At 41.3% G+C, this 20,430-nt stretch overlaps 1 protein-coding gene across 5 annotated transcripts in view; it reads right to left on the reverse strand.

Moving 5' to 3' along the window:
* cacna1ea (calcium channel, voltage-dependent, R type, alpha 1E subunit a) overlaps positions 1-20,430 on the reverse strand; it is a 51,128-nt gene that overhangs the window by 20,805 nt on the left and 9,893 nt on the right. For 3 of the 5 annotated variants that reach the window (XM_085774316.1, XM_085774317.1, XM_085774318.1), the window contains exons 3-17: positions 14,399-14,502; positions 13,939-14,097; positions 12,292-12,482; positions 9,540-9,643; positions 8,336-8,451; positions 8,003-8,056; positions 5,388-5,483; positions 4,989-5,198; positions 4,707-4,819; positions 4,443-4,555; positions 3,878-4,009; positions 3,179-3,248; positions 2,879-2,996; positions 1,929-1,996; positions 1,602-1,693 (exon numbers count right to left, since the gene is read on the reverse strand). In XM_085774316.1, coding sequence (XP_085630442.1) covers positions 1,602-1,693; positions 1,929-1,996; positions 2,879-2,996; positions 3,179-3,248; positions 3,878-4,009; positions 4,443-4,555; positions 4,707-4,819; positions 4,989-5,198; positions 5,388-5,483; positions 8,003-8,056; positions 8,336-8,451; positions 9,540-9,643; positions 12,292-12,482; positions 13,939-14,097; positions 14,399-14,502 — 1,740 coding nt within the window. Of the gene's footprint in view, positions 1-1,601; positions 1,694-1,928; positions 1,997-2,878; positions 2,997-3,178; positions 3,249-3,877; positions 4,010-4,442; positions 4,556-4,706; positions 4,820-4,988; positions 5,199-5,387; positions 5,484-6,730; positions 6,773-8,002; positions 8,057-8,335; positions 8,452-9,539; positions 9,644-12,291; positions 12,483-13,938; positions 14,098-14,398; positions 14,503-20,430 lie in introns of all 5 variants that reach the window. The other 2 variants (XM_085774313.1, XM_085774315.1) reach the window with 1 other exon arrangement.

Below are 20,430 nucleotides of genomic sequence, written 5' to 3' on the forward strand. Positions count from 1 at the left end.
ATAAAACACAGAGATGGGCTCCATCAGCAAACACAGGGAAAGATTACAGATTTAAATACCCTTTAACAAAACCACCACATTGGGATGCACCTGCCACACAATCTTTTTAGGACATGCTAGTAGTGCCAAACCGGGCGATTCACGTGTGAAGCCTCAAAATATTAGGACTATTCAAGAGGACTTGGGTGCAGAACTAAAAGACTTCAGAGTGGAAGAAAAACTGTACACACACTGAAAACAGTATCCGAATATTACAGTCTCATTATCATTTGTATCATTTGTACGTAAGGAGAATTCTCAGTAAGAGTTGGTCTGTGTGCAATTTCTGTTTTTCTTCCTTTGATCATGCCGACCAGACGCATGCCTTCCCAAAATGAAATCATCATCAGCCCCCAACATGCTGCATCTCTCCTTTTTTTAGTGAGCAAAATAATGCTGTCATGCAAGTTTCCTCGGGGTCAGCAGGGGCAGGTACTGCCGGGGTTTTGTAGCTGACATCAGAGTTGAGACCAGAAACCCGTAAAGTTCAGAGTGTCCTCTCTGAATACAGATGCCGGCCCAGACGACCCCATGGTATTCCAGTCTTCTCTATGGGCTCTGACAAGGGCCTGACCCTCAGCTGGCTCCACTGACACTAACGCATAGTTCCACTTTTATTTCTATTTTGCTTTAATTTCATTTTCGTTGAGTAAGATGTATGAAAATGGCAAGGCCAGGAAAGAAAGACAGAGGGACAGAAAGAAGAAGGTGCATCATGTCATGTTTATAAGATGTAATCTTGTGAAATCTTCCACATGCCCATGCAACAAACCGCTTGTTTTTCCATACACAGCGTGCATACTGAGCCAGAGGTCCCCACTCTTGTGCATGCACATGCACTTTCACCACCTACAGTATGACAAGACACTGTGCAATCAATCCCTCAGAAAGTAAACCCAATCTACTCTGCAAGCAGGAAACCTGGGCATTGAGAAAACAAGGTCACGTTACTTTATGAATCAAATTATCCACAAGTGAGAGCACTTCAAAGAGATCAAAGTCTGCACACATTTTTTATTTCACTTCCTCACCACAACAGCCACTTTGCTGAGTACAGTAGGATAGTACTGTAACGGACACCATGTTAATTTGGACACAGAGTCTCCATGACAACGATATAAGCACCTCCCACCCCGATGTGGAACCAGTAACCATGGAGACATGAACTTCAAATTGGAGGAAATTACAGTGCTGGGAGCAGGCGGAGGTTAGTTAGTAGACGGTTCAGAAGAGACGTATCAGTAAGTCTCTCGTGGGACAGCACCAAATACTGATTCTCCAAACAGTCTCCATGTAGAACTCAGTGTTTACAAACCAGCTCTAACACACAGAAGCACAACCTGACGCTCAGGACTGATGACCCTTAGCCTGCTATGCATTATTAGCTATCCAAATCTACTGCTCCAAATGATAGACTCGCCATTTAGCTACAGCAACATGTGCACACTGTGGGGTGGTCCTATAGTATGGACACTCCCCTGGAGGAAGGATGGAGGGAGGGAGAGGAAGAGAGGGACAGAGGGAGGAGAGTAGTAGTAGGAGTGGTTGGCTACAGCACTTACTCTGAAGACATGAAGGAGGACAATGGTCCGACCTCCTTCGCCTTCTGGAGAGCATGCTTCTGGTTGAACGCCGCCTCTGCTTCTTCTTCATCCTGATCGAAAGAGGAAAAGAGGAAAAGGCAGCTGAACAGCTGTAGCATCTATGAGCTTAAATAATTAAACTGAATTTAAGTGAAAAGGAGGAAGAGGCAGAACTGGACATGACAGAGTAGAGAGATTATTAAAACTATTTAGCATGAAGTAATGGAGTCATATAAGAATAAAAAGCAGATAAGATCAGCCTTGTTCTTTTAGTCAGAGCTTTTTTGTTATTCACTTTTTTATTACCTTGGTAAGCTCTTGTGCATTGGCAAGATTATCCACGGCAATGGCCAAGAAGACATTCAGCAGAGTGTCTGGTCACACCTGTGTTAAGGACTGACACAACACTGACTCCTTGTTCAGAGACAGGTGATGGTACTAGTGTTGGAGATTTCACCTGTAATCGACAACCCAGACTGCACCTCTGCTGCTCAGCTGGCCTGTATGATGTAACCTAAATATAAAATCAGATCACAGGCAGGCAGCCACATTTAGCTCACAACCTCACACAAGCAGACTGTGAGCTATGATACCTGTCTGGCAAGTCTGGTCACGTACCTGAGACAATGTGCGTCCAGACAGACACAGATAGTTTTCTAGTTATTTGGTGAGTGAAACTTGGACTTTATGTGGGTGGGATTTAGATTCAACATCTGTCCAGCATCATAACTGCTACAGGACAGACATATACTATAAGCAGGTCTTTGTTAGTATGTTAGCCAGAGGTGCTTGGTTTATTTTTTCCATATTTTCTGCCTAATTTCCTGAAAACTTTCCATATAGTTTCCAAAACAATTGCTGACACCTGTAAATTACGGTATTTATTAGCAAGAAAGGGCTACACAGTTCAGTACAAATGAAAAAGGAAAGTGCTGTTACTCTTTTTAGAAAACTGATGGGTATTGAAATCCACTTACAGTATGAGTTCCTTTTCCTATCTTCTACCTTTCTCTATAATTCATACCAATTGCTTTTGTGCTTTTTTTGAAAATATCCTTGTAATTTACAACTAAACAGAAAATTACCTGGAAGATACTGGATTTAGAATAAATCAGCATTAAGAGTTTGACTCCACAGTGACAATTGCATCACCTTTACTAAATGGTAAAGTTACACAATTAAAAGGATGTAATTAGTATTGTATATACGATTTTGTAGCGAAACCTTGAATATTTGAAAAAAGTGGTGGAGGATACAGTTTCCAAACAATGTGAGAACTATAAAGTAGATGGAAGACCACATGCCAGACTTCACTCCTCCTTGAGAGCGAATACCGTTGTACATAACCTCATTCCAGTCCTCTCCAGTCAGGATCTGAGAAAACACATCCACAAGCACACAGAATATCATCCACAGAACTAGTATGACTGATCTTATCTATAAACTCCAAATTGCTAAAATGTTATTTCACTTCATTCTGGTACAGTACATTGTGATTCACTGTAATGGAGGTGTGTGAAGTAGAGAGCAATAAATTGTCAGGTTTATTTCCAGACCTGAAAGACAGTCATGATGGCTGCAGGAAAGGTGTCGAAGTTTGTCGGGGTGTAGTCCTCAAAAATGAACCTGTGAAAAAGATGTGACACAAATGGTCTTAAAAAAAGAAGAGCAGAGTATTTATTTATTTATTTTCACTCAGAGCAAAATCAATCCTGCTCCTCTCTGACTGGCTGACTGATGGAGATAGATTTTTTTTTTCCTGTGTGCTCTGTATTCTAGAGGGCAGTTCATACACAAGGCCATGCTTGTCTAACTCAGTGAAGTGACAGCTTGTGGGAAATGGCCTTCAACTTGAAGGAAAACCAAGCAACAATGGTTGTGTGTGACAAAGACACAAGAGCCCAGCTCATAAAGTATCTGAGTGTAATAAAAACAACTGTGAACCATAGGGTAATCTATTCTCTCTTCAACTGTGAGCATTCAATAAAAAGGAATTTACTGAACCATGATCGTTTACTTCAGCCTTGTTTTTTATATTTGTGAATGTGCATTTACTGGAATCACAGGACATGTCTGCCCAGCCGAGTGGGAGAGAAAAATAGTCTCTATTTTGAGCCAGATTGATTAGGTTCTTTTCTCTGCCTGGATAGTTCATCGCCTCATTCGATTCCTTTATAAACTCATAAGGCATGATGCACAGAGTTATAAGCCCTGGTATTTACTCGGATGGATGCTCATGAGTTTTTATTTGTTACCTGCCACCGAAGAGCTGCATGCCAAGCAGCGCAAAGACAACAATGAAGAGGAAGAGAAGGAAAATGAGGGAGATGATGGACTTCATGGAGTTCATCAGAGAGACGACCAGGTTTCGCAGAGATGCCCAGTACCTTGACAGTCACAAAATGCCAGGTTAGTGGAAAGAAGACAAGAAATTGAAAAATCCTGATCCTCTGGTCCATGGTGTAGACTTTGAATCCCAACAGTAAGGGTAAAAACATGATACTTTCAGGCATTGTACTTTCTTTTTGCAAACAATATTAATGTCATGGGTATGTGGTTATATATTTATGTATTTGGGGGAAAGGAAGTCGTGTTTATGATCCTGTCAAATAATTTGTTTTGTTTGTGGGGGTAGGCTGCACTTGGTTGTTTCCCCATAAAAATATTTCAATGAATGAATCTTCAGCAAAACTCAATATTAATTTTACACATGGAAAACTTCATATCCCACTGACAGGTCAAAATGTAACATTAGTTTTCAGGCAACGGTACATTTCTTTCATGGAAACATTTAAACAGACGGCAAAGGAAGAGACTAACTTGGTGATCTTGAAGATTCTCAGCAGACGAAGAGCACGCAGGACACTGATGCCAAACGAAGTGCCAGGCCTGAAGAAACCCCACAGCACTTCAAAAATGCTGCCAACAATTACCTAAAGAGATATAACAAATCCACGTGTACCAACAGTTATGACGAGGAAATGATGAAACGGACCCAAACGGAGGAAGTGAGGGTTTGATGCTGCACAATTTAAGCACAAAAAGCTTATGAATTTTTGGAGAAAAGGAAGTCAGAGTACTGACGCTGCAGTCGAAGCAGTTAAAGGAGGAGTGGAAGTAGAGGCGTGGGCCCAAACTGTACATCTTCAGGAACATCTCGGTCAGGAACAAAGCGAGGAACAGGAACTCTGCATAGTCTAAAACGAAACAAAAAAAAAACAAGTTAAAAATACATAGATGATTGCAATTACATGATAAAGCAATGATTTTCAGTGCTATTTGACAGCTTGTTACAGAGTGAACAAAAAAGTGTATTAACTGCCTGAGCACTTCTCATATTCCAAGCTCAAATGTAGCGTGACTCACAGAGGAAGTTGGACAGCCAGAGGGGCTGGTTGTGGTGAACGATGGCCACACACAGCGTGTTGAGGGCAACTAGACCGAGCACCGTCCAGTAGAAAGTGTGTGTCTTCACCACACGGCGGATGGAGATGCGTAAGAGACGCTCCTTGCGCCGAAAGTAGGCTGTAGGACCTCGCTTGGCACTCCTGATACTTGCTCTTGCCATGGGGATGCCTTAGGAGGAAAATGAGGAGGTAAAGGGAAACTGTGGTGTAACAGTAGTTGTACAACATATTCCCAGTCTGAATCTTGATCTATGTTCCCAACAGTGTGATATTTACATACAACACTATTAACCATGCATGGAGCATGACTTGTACCTTTTGTAGCCATATTTACTAGTCCGTCCTGACCCTTACTCACCCACAGAGGAGATGTCACCGTATTGTTCCTCCCCTGCTTGCCCACGACATGCCACATCCATGCCTCTCCTCTTGATGGTGGTGGCTCTCTTCAACACTGTGGATGAAGCATGGCAGATTAAAACTGTAGCAGAGCAAGAAGTTCTACCAGTTTAACTAACATATTATAACTAATATTCAAGTAATATTAGATCGGTGAGTTACTGTCAGGGCAGGGACACACGGGCCAAGTTTTGGACTGAAGAGAAAGCATTTTTCCCCTTGGTGACATTATGCTGGATCACCGAATAGATTTTGGTGGTTTTAAGTCAACATGGCCGTGTGTACTGTATGAGCACCCATACATCTTAAAGACTCAGATAATATGCCCGTGTTGAGTCTGCTAATGCAATGAACAGATGATGATGAAGGAAATGAGGATCCTTTACATGAAAAGCCCATGCCTGTGAAGTTTTAGCTGAAAGGGAAAGTTGAGCTCATTAATGCCGCAGCTGAATGAGACAAAAATGATCATTTAATGTTTGTGTAATGATCCAAACGTCTGAGTGCAAACCTTCTGCTGCTATTTTATGATCTCTGTCATGGCAAATCATGCTCTGCGGCGACCTCACGGTCCATGCATCTCTTATTTTTGAGCCGTGTACATGTGCTGCCATACAGTGACAAGCCGTGGGGACACTGTCCCCGAGAGACACGCCGTGCAGTGTGTACATGCCGACTGAGAATGATGGGTGTGTTTCAACCTTCTCACTGATGGGTGTGTTTGTGATTACATTTCATCCTATCCCCTCTCACACCTTCCCACTACCTTGTGATTTCTGAATCTATGTGCACTCAATATTTACTTAAGGACTTTTTTAATAAGCCACTGATCAAACACACACACACAGATACACAGAAATATTGCTGCCATTCCACACACACAGGAGTGTTTGCTGAAGGCAGGGACACCAAGTCCTGTCAACACAGACACACACACACACACACCACAAGCACATGCATGCTGCTGCCTAGACTAGAGGTTGCTAAGGCAACCGCAGTGCGCCACCCCTCTTTTTAGTCAAAGCTATCAGAGCTTCTGCATTTATTTCCATCACAATAATGGAGCCATTGTCTGGTTTCATTACATGTTTGCATCGTTTCTTTTTTCTTTTTACATTCAACTAGTGCCTTTGTACTTCAAGTGACAGAAACACAACACTAAAAAGTGAACAATGATTTGCTTCACTTTTTTCTGTTTCAAAGCTGTTTGCTCGTGTGAATTTGAGTGGCAGAGCGTGTACGACAAATGGTGTGTGAAGTTGGTGAGGGAGAGAGCAGAGCAGAGCAGAGGACGGTTCTCACCATAGGCACCACCTGTACTCCACTCTGGCAGCCTCCTGAGAGCTGCCAATCAATCAACATTTAATAAAAGCCCTGCTGGTTTAGCGAGGAGGAAAGGTCAAAGTATAGTTGAGAGGGTCAGAGCAGGTACTTAGCTGTCTGTGAGGCGCTGAGCCTAGTGGCTGCTTTAGTGCCATCAGTACTAATGCTCTTTATGTGGTTTTGAGGTTTGTGGAGTGAGTAAAATTTGCCGCTCACACCATCAGTACCTGATATATTGTGCTGAATATCTGACAATAGGGGTCAAACTTCAAACATTTCTTTCATTTTTTTTTTCCAGCTCAGCGGCTCAGACTTTTTTTTTTTTTTTTTTTACCAAGACCAGAAGTCTGCAGCTGTGACTCTGAATGTATTTCTGAAGCTAGTGACTCTGCTATTATAAGCCTTACTTACAGGCACAATGGTGTTTTGGCATTAGCATGCTAACATACATGTAGCTACTCACAATGACAATACCACAGTAAAAACCATGAAAGCACAGCCTGATACTTACAGCAAGGCACAAGTTAGATTTATATAAATGTAAGTTTAACTGATACCAGATTTCCAAAGGAATTCTTCTCTATCTTTATCTTTATTATATTTTTGTATAATTTCGACGGTGGCACTAAACTAGTGGTGCTGTGAGATATCTCTTTAGTGGTCACCATTTTAATTTCGTGTGTTAGCATGCTATTGTCGCTAAACACAAAGTAGAGTTGAAGCTGATAGAAATGTTATCAGTTTGGTTATAAAGTAGGATTAGACAAATCAAAATTTTGACATCATGACTGATAAAACGTCAGAGGATCACGTAAGGATTCATACTACTGCTGGAATTAATGTCTATGCCGATTTTCATTGTAATCTATTCAACAGTTGTTGAAACAATACTCAAAACATCAAAATGAACCTCCTGGTGGCACAAGAGGAAACTCATGATCTAAGCCATTAACATAACAAGGTTTAATGTAAATCGACTGACTGGTGACCAAATGACATCTCAAACTGACTGACCAGATCAAAATTTAACTTCACAGAAAACAGATGTTATTCATTTAACTGTATCTTCAATAAAATATATTTTGACTCAAAAATCACAAACAAATAAGCAGCACATACTCTTATGACATATGCCTGAATAGCCTTTATAAAGCGCATTTACCAGCTTAAAATTAGGACACAATGTAAAGCAATGTGAGTGTAGCAGAAAGACAATGTGCACAATATACACAGAAAACAAAACTTTCTTACCATCGAGGGCAGAAGGTCCTGGATTCTTGTTCTCCTCCGCAAGCATCACCTCCTCTGGAAAGCAAATAGTGTACAGTATGAACAGAAATGAGCAGCACGTGACAACTCAGATGGGAAGAGATATACTAGTGTCTGTGTGGAAACTATTTGTAGTGCAATTGTGGCACAAGTAACAGCTGGGAGATAACAGGTTGCATCAGATAGTCCTGCGTCCCATATGTTCCATAATTGACAGGATTAGTCTTACAGCTTATGGTGAAATATTGATTTTCCTTTTCTCATCAGGAGCCAAATTATTAAGTCCCACTGAGCTGTGACTGGGACTACAACCACCTGCTCTGTCGATCCAGGCCCGATAGCCGTTGAGCTCTCTCTCAATCTGCTGTTGACGTCTCAGTTTCATGAAGGCCCTGCGGTTTTCCACCCTTTCTCTCTCCTTGGCAAATTCCCTGCGGAAACAAACCAAACCGCAGTATCCTTTATTTACTCTTCGAGGGTACAGGAGTTTGTGGTCAGAGGGATGGAGAGAGGAGAGGAGAGGAGAGGAGAGGAGAGAGGAGAGGAGAGAGGAGAGGAGAGGAGTCTCCTATTATTACTTTGGAGATAATGCCAATGGATCTCCCATTAACCTTTCCAGAAAATGAATTACCTTGTGCAGGTTTTGACACCATGTGCTGAAGCAACTGGATTTGCTTGGCAATGGCTTCAGCCCCAGCCAATCTCCCAGCTGCCTGACTCGCCATAAAAGATTCTCAGACAGGTCGTTGTTGCCATCACCGCTTACAACCCCATAATCTTGAGAGTTTTAAATTTGTATAATAGTGGCCACATCAATATACCGTACTATAACTTCCAAGTATCTGTAATGCTGTGGGCAGTGATACAGTATACAACATGTTCATAATGTTTATAAAACAATTTCTAACTTTCATCATCAACAAAAATTGTGATAAAGGAGAGTGAGAGTTTCAGTGCAAGTCTACAAACTTTGTCAAGGGTTAGAGTCCCTCTTGTACAGTACATCTCTTCTTTATTCATCAAATATTTTGGGCTATCTTGCCCTCATCAGGTTAGTGACTTAAGTTCTTTCATGAGTTCTTATGTACAGACAAACCAATGAATGAATAAATAAATACCGCTCTAGGATGGGATCTTGTGTTTGACAAGAGGAACAAAGAAAGTCATTTATCCTTTGGTACCTTTAAGTTCTACAGCAGTCATTATTTTACTGGATCATGCAGTGTATTTCATAGAGACTGATAACCACTTAAATACCTTACGAATATGATGTGATAGCATGATTTATACTGACAAAGACTAGATAAGACCGGATGCACCATTTAACCACTGACTATAATGTAACAGGCTGCAATGGCAAATAAGGAGCATCAAGGACATGCAACACTCTGCACTTCTGAGACACAAATAGGCAGCTGCTCCTTAACTGGGACATAGTCTCCGTCTGGCAATCAGGGGCTGGAAAGTTAATGAGTTTAAACTGAACTCCGGCTGAACTTGTACTTAAGAGTGAACCTACCCAGAGAGGACTCCCAGCACCAGGTTCAAGACAAAGAAAGAGCCGATGATGATGAGAGGGATGAAGTACAGCCAGTTCCAGCTGGGGCCCAAGGCATCGTCGGTCTGAAACATCAAAAAAAAGTTTTAAACTCAGTAAAATCCAAGTCAGGCAGGGGCTGCCACTGGGATGCAAGACAGAAATAAACCTACGAGTGTAGGTGTTTGGGCGGCTGCTGAGGGTTCGAGCGTGAGTGCGGGCAGGGCTTCGAACAGAGACATCATGTGTATTGATCTACTCCGGCCTTGCAAAGAGAGTGTGGAGGAGAGTGGAGGTATTGTGTGAGCAACCACTGTATGAAGCCAATATAGAAGCAGTGTGCTGCATCTCTACTTTAAAGCACCTGGACCTGGGAGAGTATATACGGTGAGAGTTTGAGGGCTTTTTCCAGGGATTTCATGTGCACATAAACAAATACATGTCTGCTAAAACATATTTTTTTGTACTTGTGCATAAACTGTATGAACCACTGTGTACTTTATGTTGATCACACTGACTACAGTAATTATTATTGCAGTCAGTCTGTGTGGTTGTGGTCAGCAGCACAGTAAGCAGCTGGTCGTGTCTCTTTCTCCTCCTCGTTTATCTGTGAAGCTCTTTTAGCATCACCTCAAATGACATCATGCAATTTTTCTGGAAAATCATCTTCCTTCATCCATCTCAATGAAAAAACTGAAAGAGCAGGCAGCCGGCCACAAATTACACCTCGGCTCAGCACTTGAGTGTGTGCTTATGAAACAATCTGAAGTAAAAGAGAAAACATTGTCAAGATGCTGAGCAGATGTTCCTTTTCTGCTACACATGACATGACTGTGCATCACATCATTTTTGCAGATTTTCCAGCTCCGTATTTATGTGGTCAATCTGCCATTTTACCACTTCCAGTGGATTCAGATCTGGTGACTGGGCACTGCACTTCATAAAACTCATCATCACATCGATGAATCCAATTTGTAAGGACTTTTACTTTGTGGCATGACAGCATTATCTTGCCTGGATCGAATGGTAAACTGTGGTCATTAAGGATGCACATGGAAAGAAAGAATACTGTGATAGGCTGTAGAATTGGAATCATGACTCACAAAGCAAGGAACTGAAAAGTTGTATAAGCATATCTCAGTTTAAGAAAATGTTTAGAAAATAAAAGATAAGCGTCTACAAAAAAGAATTAGGAGAAAGAGAAAAAGAAGGGGAAAAAAGAAAAGATAGATAGACGAGTGGTGTCCACTGCTATTTTTGCTTGTTTGTTTTCTTGTTACCATTTCATCATCTTTAATTTTTTGAAATAGAGTATAATATTGGTGTTGATAGTAAGCCAATGCAACTATAACAATAGAGAGGTGCAGGTACTATACGTTTTTCTTCATCCTGCTCCTTTTCATTTATGGTGACTATGTGTACATTATGTAAATATGTGCAACCAACCATGTATAGTATGTATACCATGAATGGAATAAATCAAAATTAAATGAAATGATTGACTAGTATTGCAGACCAAAGCGTACCAGCCTGAAATGTAGACACAAGACAGGTCTGTGATGTTGATTCTGACCCTGCCATCTGCAATCTCAGCAGCAATCCTGATCCATCAAACCACACTATGTTTTTCCATTGCTGGTCAGGCTCTGCTCACTGGAGTCTTATGTATTTCTGTTCTTGCTTGAAGAAGCATGGGCAAGTTCTCCTATCAAAGTGCTCAATGACTATAGTATATCTTTTCAAATTTCCAAAGTGTGCAGGCACATTACCAGGATGACCATTTTTCTTTTTTGCAATACGTATTCTCCTGACTTGTGACAATGACATGATGTTTTAGTGTTCCTGTCTGAACAGGATCTTGTAATTCTGCTCTGCTGCAGCCAGAGGTGAACATGATTTGACTTGATTTGTCGAATGGTCATACAGGCTACAGCTACATCAAATTAGCAAATGGTGCCACTGCCTGCTTTTCTGCCTACATACTGTCTGAGTGCATCTGCCTGGCTGCTGCTTTCACTCTGACATCGCTGTGAAGAACGGTGCAGCATCACATCTCTGTCTGACAGTTACTCTGCAGCAGAAAATGACATTATTACTGGTCTCAATGCTCGTTACTTGAACACATGTCCCGGTGAGATGCAACATGATATACAATGTTTCCTGTTTACTTTAGTTCAACTTTGGGGGATTTGAAATGTTCATAAACATATACTTATACATACACAGCTATTTTCAACCTTCTCATGCTCTTATTCATACATAGCCAATGTTTACAAAGTCATTAATTTTAGATTACATTTCCAAGAGATACTTAAGTGTGCCATATTTCATAGCTAGTAGGCGGGCAGTCTAATCTCTATTCAGGCCTTGCAGCATGTTCCAAGAGGTTACACATTTCTCACGGCTGTGTGAATAAAAATGGCAAACTGAGAGCAAAACAGGAAAATCAACATGGCACTCTGTTTCAACGCTAAAAATCACGAACCGGTAACCTCCCCCCCATGTTCTCCACCCACAGGCAAAAAGTCTGAGAGTGGAGGATGCAGGGGCTGCAGACATCCACTCAACAACCATCAGTGTGCTGGAGCTCAGGCCGCTTCTGTTCATTAGAGTTAATTGAGTCTAAAGTGAAACAAAACACTGCTGCACCTCAATAATTTGCAGCAATTTTGAAAAATATTGTAAGTGTCACAAGTGTGTGTGTGTGTGTGCATCTGTGTGTGAGCTGTCTCACATTGTAGAGTACGGTGGTCCATCCCTCCATGGTGATGCACTGGAAGACAGTGAGAACAGCAAACAGGATGTTGTCAAACTGCGTGATGCCATCATTTGGGCCGATCCAGGTGTTGTTGCAGGTGTATTTGGCTGGACACTGACGCACGCCACATGGGAACTCATATTCAGAGGAGTCCACCGTCTGGTTTTCTGAACATAGAGATGCAAAAATGGAGAAAAATAAGTGCAAAACTACAGTGTGAGGCAAGCCATACATAAGTTTCCTTAGTTAGACAACAACAAACCTCCCACATTCAATGCATTGCAATGACTGTATCAGCCTACTTCCATACTGATCACCGCCATTTGAAAGCAAACTTTCACAACTTTCACAGATTTTAAGAGCAGACGTCTTTGGCATTCATGTCTTTAGCTTTGAGATACAAAGTTTAAACCAATCTTTATACCCAGTGAGCAATGACGCCCATCATTATTGCTTGACATTTCACTTGTGTGACAGTGAATTATTGGCCTCAACAATGTCTTGTTGGCTTAATCTCCAATTAAGTCAAAGTGTAGAGCAGGAAGCAATTAGAGACCTATGAGTAAAATAAAAAACCTCTCCATCAAACGACAGAAGGGGGAAGTACCTGTTTGAACAGTAACATGACCATCCACTGACAGAAAATAGTCCCATCAATCTGTCTGTGTTATCTAACTGTCCACTCAGCTTCAGTGTGATGGGCACAGCTCGGAGGTTAATGACAGCTGTGAATGTACAATGAGCTATTGTGGCACAAAGCATTTGTTGGATTTAATTATACAGGATTCAATTATACAGGACAACACTGAAAAATGTTTGGTTTGATCAAGTCTCCAGGTGCAGCCCGGCATGCCATTGTGAGTACATGCTGTGTGTATGCAGTTGTGATTATGACAATAGAGCCGTTTCCTAAAGAGCTACGTAAATATACATGACATAGAGCCACACATAAAGGTACAGTGCACAATAACCCCGGCTACAGAGTTAGCTCAGTGCCGTCTCTTTGATTTTATGTTCTGTGACTCAGTTTGTTGTCAAAAATACTTCTGTAATGATTCTTTCATGGCTTCACATTTATGCATTATTCACGAACATATCGGATCCTGTCTACAAATTGTTCTCTTTTGTTTCATCCGTGCCTTCAGTGTTTGGTAGAGCTGTTGAGACAATTTCCTGTTTCCTAATGCAATTCAAATTAGATCTTGGCTTAAGATGAATAAAAAAGATCAGAATAGCAGTAATAACAGGATGTCACTATTGGCTCCAATCACAAATAGAGTAGTGTAAAAATTGTCTGTGTGTGCATGAGTGTCTAAATAAACTCAGCAGACTCACTAATTATAAATATCATCATCTGTATGAAACAGTGGATGGGAATATCTGTTCATGTTCTGCAGTTGTGTTGTGCACATATACATACAGTAAGACATAGAAAACACCAACTTTTGTAGGGAAGTTGGTTAAAATCATTGGTTATTTTGTGTGAATGAGTTTCAAAATGTAAAGATATATCAATACTGTGTTGTCTGAATACATAAGAATCACTTTGCATGTACTGGATGTAATATGCTTTCAGTGCTGCATGTAACATACATACAGTGTGTGTTGTGTGTGTGTCTGTACCTAGTATTCCTGGAACTGGTATGCAGGTCTTGTGCAGTTTTCCGCTGTAAAACTCCAGGCCAATGATGGCGAACATGAGGATTGCAAAAAACAGGAGCAGGCCGATCTGCAGCAGAGGAACCATGGCCTTCATTATAGACTTCAGGACTATCTGTAGACCTGGAAGTAAACCACACAGTGAAAACAAACCTCTTAAAAACTTGTGATGCAGTCGGTTCATTAGAGGTTGTAACGATGTAAGGCTTGCTTTCCAGTCCATATAAAAACAAGTAGTCAACATTTCTGAAAACCAATTCAAGTATTCAAGTAATCTCAAACTAAAACTGTAACTGGATGTGTATACACCATTAAAGGACCATTTGCGTTTGTAATTTGAAGGGAAATTAATGAAAAGGAAAGTGGAAAATAATGCCTACATCTGTCATCAGAAGAAATTTTGTATAGTTTTTGTGATACTTACTGGGGATGCCTGAGACCAGTTTGAGGGGTCGAAGTACTCGCACCGCCCTCAGGGTCCTCAAGTCCACCGAGATGTTCAGATGTGCCCCTGCTGCGGCGAGGATCCTACAGGGGTTAAGACAACGGAGGACAGTGAGACGGATGCACAATAACCGCCAGTGTCATACAGTACAGATGCAGATGCATATGAATGCTACAATTTCTACGGTTTATAAGCTGAGGAGAGCTACGTCAAACAGGGGGACTCGCACACATAAACATAAACACGCTGTTGGAGGACGGCTGCAGTGCTTAGATACGGAGTGTCAAGATGTGAGGGTCTGCAGCAGGCAGAGGAAACAGAGAGAACAACGAGGATTGCTTTTGGGGCTTTTGGCTGTTTCCCTGTGTGTGGGAGTACGGCTGTGACAACTGTTATTTAGGAGGAGAACAAAGAAAGCAGCTCCATCAAGGGAAGGCAGGACACCCTTAGGCTGGAGAGACATAAAGCTCACGGACAAACACATGCACGGACACACACAGAAAACAAACACACACACAGTCATAGACTCATAACAACAACACATTGATTTTTTTATTTGCTACACAAAGCCAGGGTCCTTCAGAAGTTCCATTTTTACTTTGTCTCGTTTTGTTTCCTCCCCCCTCCCCCTCCCCCTCCCATGCTGTAAATACACCTCAGTGGCCTTCAGCTCTCAGACTGATGAGGAGATGGAAAGCTTCCTCATTAGTCTGCCCTCCTGCCTCCCTCTTCTCTCTTTTTTTTCCACACCTTCATACATTGCTCTTCCCCCGTCCCTAAACCCGTCTCATCTCATCTCCCTCCTCCTTCACCTGTTCTCAATCCCCTCTCCAATTATACTTGCACTACTGACTCTTTTTCTGTTTTTCCATTTTCCAGTGACCTGAACACACATTTATTCCCCTTTCACCTGGATGTCTACTGACTGGGAGACAGAGATAGATGGAGAAATGAGGTAAAGAAAAAAAGAATAATAAAGGGCGAATGGCAGAGCATTTTATATCTGCAAGTAACTTGAAAGTTATGGTTGGTAATCATGTTCAGAAACATGTTTTGTTATACTGGGCGAAATGGTCCTTCTATCCTGAGAATAGTCATTACATTACTGTATGTATTCAGAAAAAGGAACAAAAATAATCAGAACTCCGTGGCAGCTGCAGGACTGACAAGACTGACCATCCATGGTTTTCGCTCCGAAAAGGAAAAACCAATCAGATGCCTTCATGTCTAGCTCTGCCTACGCCCAATCAAGCTGCCGTCTCTCTCCCTCCTCTCGCGTGTGCGAGAGAAGGTCCACAGAAAGGTGAAGGTGTTGTTTCAGAGAAACGAAAGGGGCTGGGACTCTTGACTTTAATTGATCGATTGATCAACTGATTTTCAAAATGTGGCCTGCTAGTACCGTTTTCCAGAATCGCCATCCCTGCCTTTAACTGCACTGTGGTTGCTAAGTAATTACACTCATTAAAGTCACTTTGATGCTGAGAAGACAATGATGTAGGCAGTACCTTTTAGTATTTCTAAGGTAATTGATATGGGGTTTAGGCCGCACAAGTGTTTATGTGATTGAAGAGGCGTCTTTAGGTGCAGTGATTTGCTCTACAATGATTGCAGACTCGATCATCACACAGCTAACACAGACCCAGTTGCATTATGGTGATGGGGTAGCGAGAGTCAGTCCTGTCTATAGAGTTGGGAGACACAACAACGCGTCATCTGATTTAATTAAGAGACTGAAAGAGAAGGAGAGAAAGATTAAAATAGCTCACCACCATCCACACAAATAAAGAAATTAGTCTTGAGTTTCACACCTCTAACTATTTCTCTGTGGATTTTTACCCTTTTCACCCTGCTCTTAACAACTCTACGAGAAGCTCTTGTTTCTACGCATTTTTTGTCTTTTCTTTTTCCTTCCTTTTCTTTCCTCCTCCTGTTACCTCTGTCATTTCATCCCCCACTTTCCCCATCTCTCCATCTTTCTTCAGACCATTAGTCAGTCCTGGCTGCTCTTTAGTTGTTATGGAGACTACGGGATGGAGGGTCTAAAAATGGCTTCCTCATTAAGTCTGCTGTTATTCAGTGGATGTCCTGGGCCCCATTTTCCAATAATGACTGTTTGTAAAGGTTAAGAGTGTTTTCTAAGAGAGGGATGCTCTTGAAGCTCAGCTGAAGTGACACAACCCAGCCCTTTTCTACGGTCTGAAATCATGTGGTCAGTGTAATTTTGAATTGTGTTTGTGATCATGGTTAAGCCATTGTGGAAGACCAGATACTCTGTGTCGAAGCTTGGGAGAAATATTACAGCTAATGTCTGTGTCCAGCACTGCAATCTGGAGGTCATTATCGCTGTAGTACTGTACAGTGCCAGTTAATGCACTCTGGAAAACATACATAGAGGTGTTACCAACATATTTGAAATATTGTGTAAAATATTGTGATTATTTCTTTGTTAGTTGCTGTTTTGTTTTGCTGTTGCTGTCCTTTAAAGAGACATTGGAGTGAAGTACTAGTACATGTACACAGTGGAGCTGTCCATGGTATTGAAAAAAGATGACAGATTCATATTGCAGAAAACTGATTTGTTTAGCTGACTGATAGTTAAATTATATTATATAAAGACATAAAATAAAATACTGTATAATACCTAAATTAACCAGTAACAACAATAAATATAACCTAATTTTCAGGGAGCTGGCAGCTTGCTGAATTTTTACTGTTATGTCCCGTCTCCTCAGGAGAACCTGGTCTGGTCTGATTGCCAATCCACAATATGAGAAGCCAGGCTTTGGCTCTCTGTTTGCTTCCCCTCTCCTCTTCCAGTTGGAACTTTTTCTCTTACACACACACACAAAAAATACATTTCAATATTGACTTCATACCTCCTGACTCCTGCTTGGATATTCTTTATCTGGCTTTTGGTTTAAAACAGGCTCTAATGGTCGTAAATTCATCTCTATCAAAGAGGAATGGAATAACTGGGTAACATACATAGTCTATAGTAAATGAAATAGAAATATATTAAAATGAGATAAAACAGATCAGGCAAATGCGAATTCTTGGTCAGATACACCAAAACTCTATTGGCAGTAATAGTAACTACACCAATTAACGAGGACAAAATAAAATGTTGCCAAAACATGAAGCAACCTACAACTCTCTCCGTCACAGTGTTTTACCAGCGTCTCTGTGACAGCCATGCTGCACACTGCTGCCGTCTGGACGTTGGCTCCCCCTGTATGACGGAGACGGGGAAGGTGAAGGTTGGCCACAGAAACTGGCAGGTTTAAATCAGCCAAGGGAAGCACAACACATGGCTTATTTGGCGTAAAAGAACAATTTGGCAGACAACTTGTTTCCTCCCTGTAGTTTCCTTCTATCTCTTGCAGGACTATTCATTTATGCATTTGTTGTATTAGGGTTAGGCCTATTTTATGGTTTAAATGGAATCACTCATGTGGCATTAAACAGCATTTACCCACGGAGAGCGTCACAATGACAGTATAGACAGATTAAATTAAATATTCCTTCTGCAGGTGTTGTTTTTCACAGTATAACCTGTAGCTTTCTATTTGTGTAGGAGGTGAATATTATTCATACTCAAACAAAAATTAAATGTAAAAAATTTTAATGTAAAAACATGTATTTCATAGCTTTCTTAACTCTGAGATACTTTGGTGGAGCAGCACGTCTCACATTCTCTTCCTGTTGCACTTCAGAGGCTAACTGGGTGAGATAGTCGAGAGGGGCAGATTGATTGAACCCTTGTGGTCACCTCATGGACACCTTGATAGATCTCAGGTACGACACACACCTGACAGGTGCCTGGTGTAACAACAAGTTAATAAAATCACTTTCAGTCAGTAGGGGCTGTCACACATTTTTGTTCACGCTACGTCTACAGGCGTCATGTGAGACACACACACTGTAGTGAACTGAGCCGATGCCCCGGTCTGAGTTGTCAGCCGTGATAAGTGAATAACTGTGACATACCCTGCAGAACTGACAGCCCCTTGCTGTGTGACAAATCTGTCATGACACCGCCACGCCATGATACCGATAACGTTGTGACTTATGCTCCATGTCACTGTCAAGCTGCTCGCTAATATGACGTGAGCACACCTGACTATTGTAATGATTTGGATCATGACTCGTTTACACAAGCTTCGAAGCCACAATATAAATTCTGGTGTATCATAAGATGTTGTCTGAGACAAAAGAGTATTTATGCAAAAAAAAAAGTTGTTGTCTAATTTGTTTTAATCTACCAAATTCAACATTTACTTTTAAGCCTCTCTGACATGTCTGAGTTTGGTGGCATCATGTTATTCCCAGTTTAGCACCATCCAACTGACCCGATTAGAGGTGTAATCAACCAAGTTAAATGTCCAAATGCATGTTCTCAAACTCTCTTATCTAAATGAAATGCACTTGTTAGCAATACCATTAATTAAACCAGTGCTTTTCCTAGAAGTACATCTCAAAATATCTGCTGGAAAAAAGGCCTATTCTGGTGAGTAGTGTGTCTGCAGGTCAGCTGGAGGAAGTCTGTGCAAGCTACTGTATGTGTGTCTGTTGCCAAACAGTGGTGAGACAATAAGCTGTGACATCTGGGAGTTTTTCTATACACAACAAAGATTAATTGACTATACAGCATAATGTTTCAGTGCTCAAATATCAAGCAGCATGGTTTGCACAAGATTGCATCAGGCTGCCCCCCCTACAGCAGCAATAAGCACAATTTTAAAACACACCATGACATGATAAAACTAAGATTGAAGTCATATCATTACAAACGCTAGAGAATGAAGTACACTTTCCTTCAAAGGTCACTAAATTAATAATATTGTACATACTGTATAAACACGCTGCAGCAGTAGTTGATGTAGATTTCTACTGTCCTGAACTGTCCTCTGAGCTTTTTCTATAGGCTTCCCTGAATCTCCACGAGCGGCTTAGACATTGCAGTTATGGAAGAATTTGGTAAAAGATGTGTAAAAAACTTTAAAGGGAAGTTTTTCCCCAGGGTAGAAATATTTCTGTCTCTGACAATAACAGTAATAAGATGAATATGGTGTACAGTATATGACTGTCCATTGCACTAAATTGCTCCAGGAGCTCACAACAATAGATCAACGATTTTTCAAATGACAGATGACAGATTTTTGTTGCACAGTGTAAAATCCAGCTCACATATCAAAGAAATGTCTCTGCTAAATCAAATAATCTTGCCACACAGTGATTGGTGTATTTTTCCTTCAAAGGTTTGCACATAGAGTCAGTACACAGCGTCCACACGTCTTTAGAAGGAAGGAAACAGTCCAACAGCTTATACCTATGGGGATTTAAAAAAAAGAAAACACATCACACATCTCTCTTCTTTATGGAGACCTGTGAGTCTGCAGCACGATCAATTAAAATAACTGCTCTGGTGGCCCACAGTGCGGTGGGTGGTGTATGTGAGTGTGTACAGCGGATTGTCTTGACAGAATAAGGAATTGTGTGGAGCAACTCCTACATTGCTGCTCTGGTTGGTTTAGTTGATATAAGCCTCTCTGCCTCCCACAGTGTGCTCTCTCATTTTACCTCCCCCCTCATCTGTCCTTTTTACTCTCTCTCTGTGACACACACACACACACACACACACACACACACACACACACACACACACACACACACACACACACACACAGTTCCCCCCCTACATTCACAAACAAGTTGTTATGCAAGATCACCCTTATATCAACAGCCTGATGATGCCCTGGCTTTATGGGAGTTAGTTATCAGTTGAGCATCACCCTGCATATTGGTTTATGTGTCAGTTAGCTAAATGTTTGCTCTTTGGCAAGAATGAATAATTGATTTGGGTAAATGATTTATTAGCCATCTGTTGGATGAGAGAGAGAGAGAGAGAGAGAGAGAGAGTGGGAGGGAGAGAGACATAGAAACACAATGCGAGAGGGGGAGAGCGAGAGAGATGATCATTTTGTACAGTGCGGAGATGACTTGTTGGCAGA

The sequence above is a fragment of the Trachurus japonicus genome, chromosome 4 (assembly GCF_045865225.1).
Source record: "Trachurus japonicus isolate A0001 chromosome 4, Traja_1.0".
Classification (NCBI taxonomy): Eukaryota; Metazoa; Chordata; class Actinopteri; order Carangiformes; family Carangidae; genus Trachurus; species Trachurus japonicus.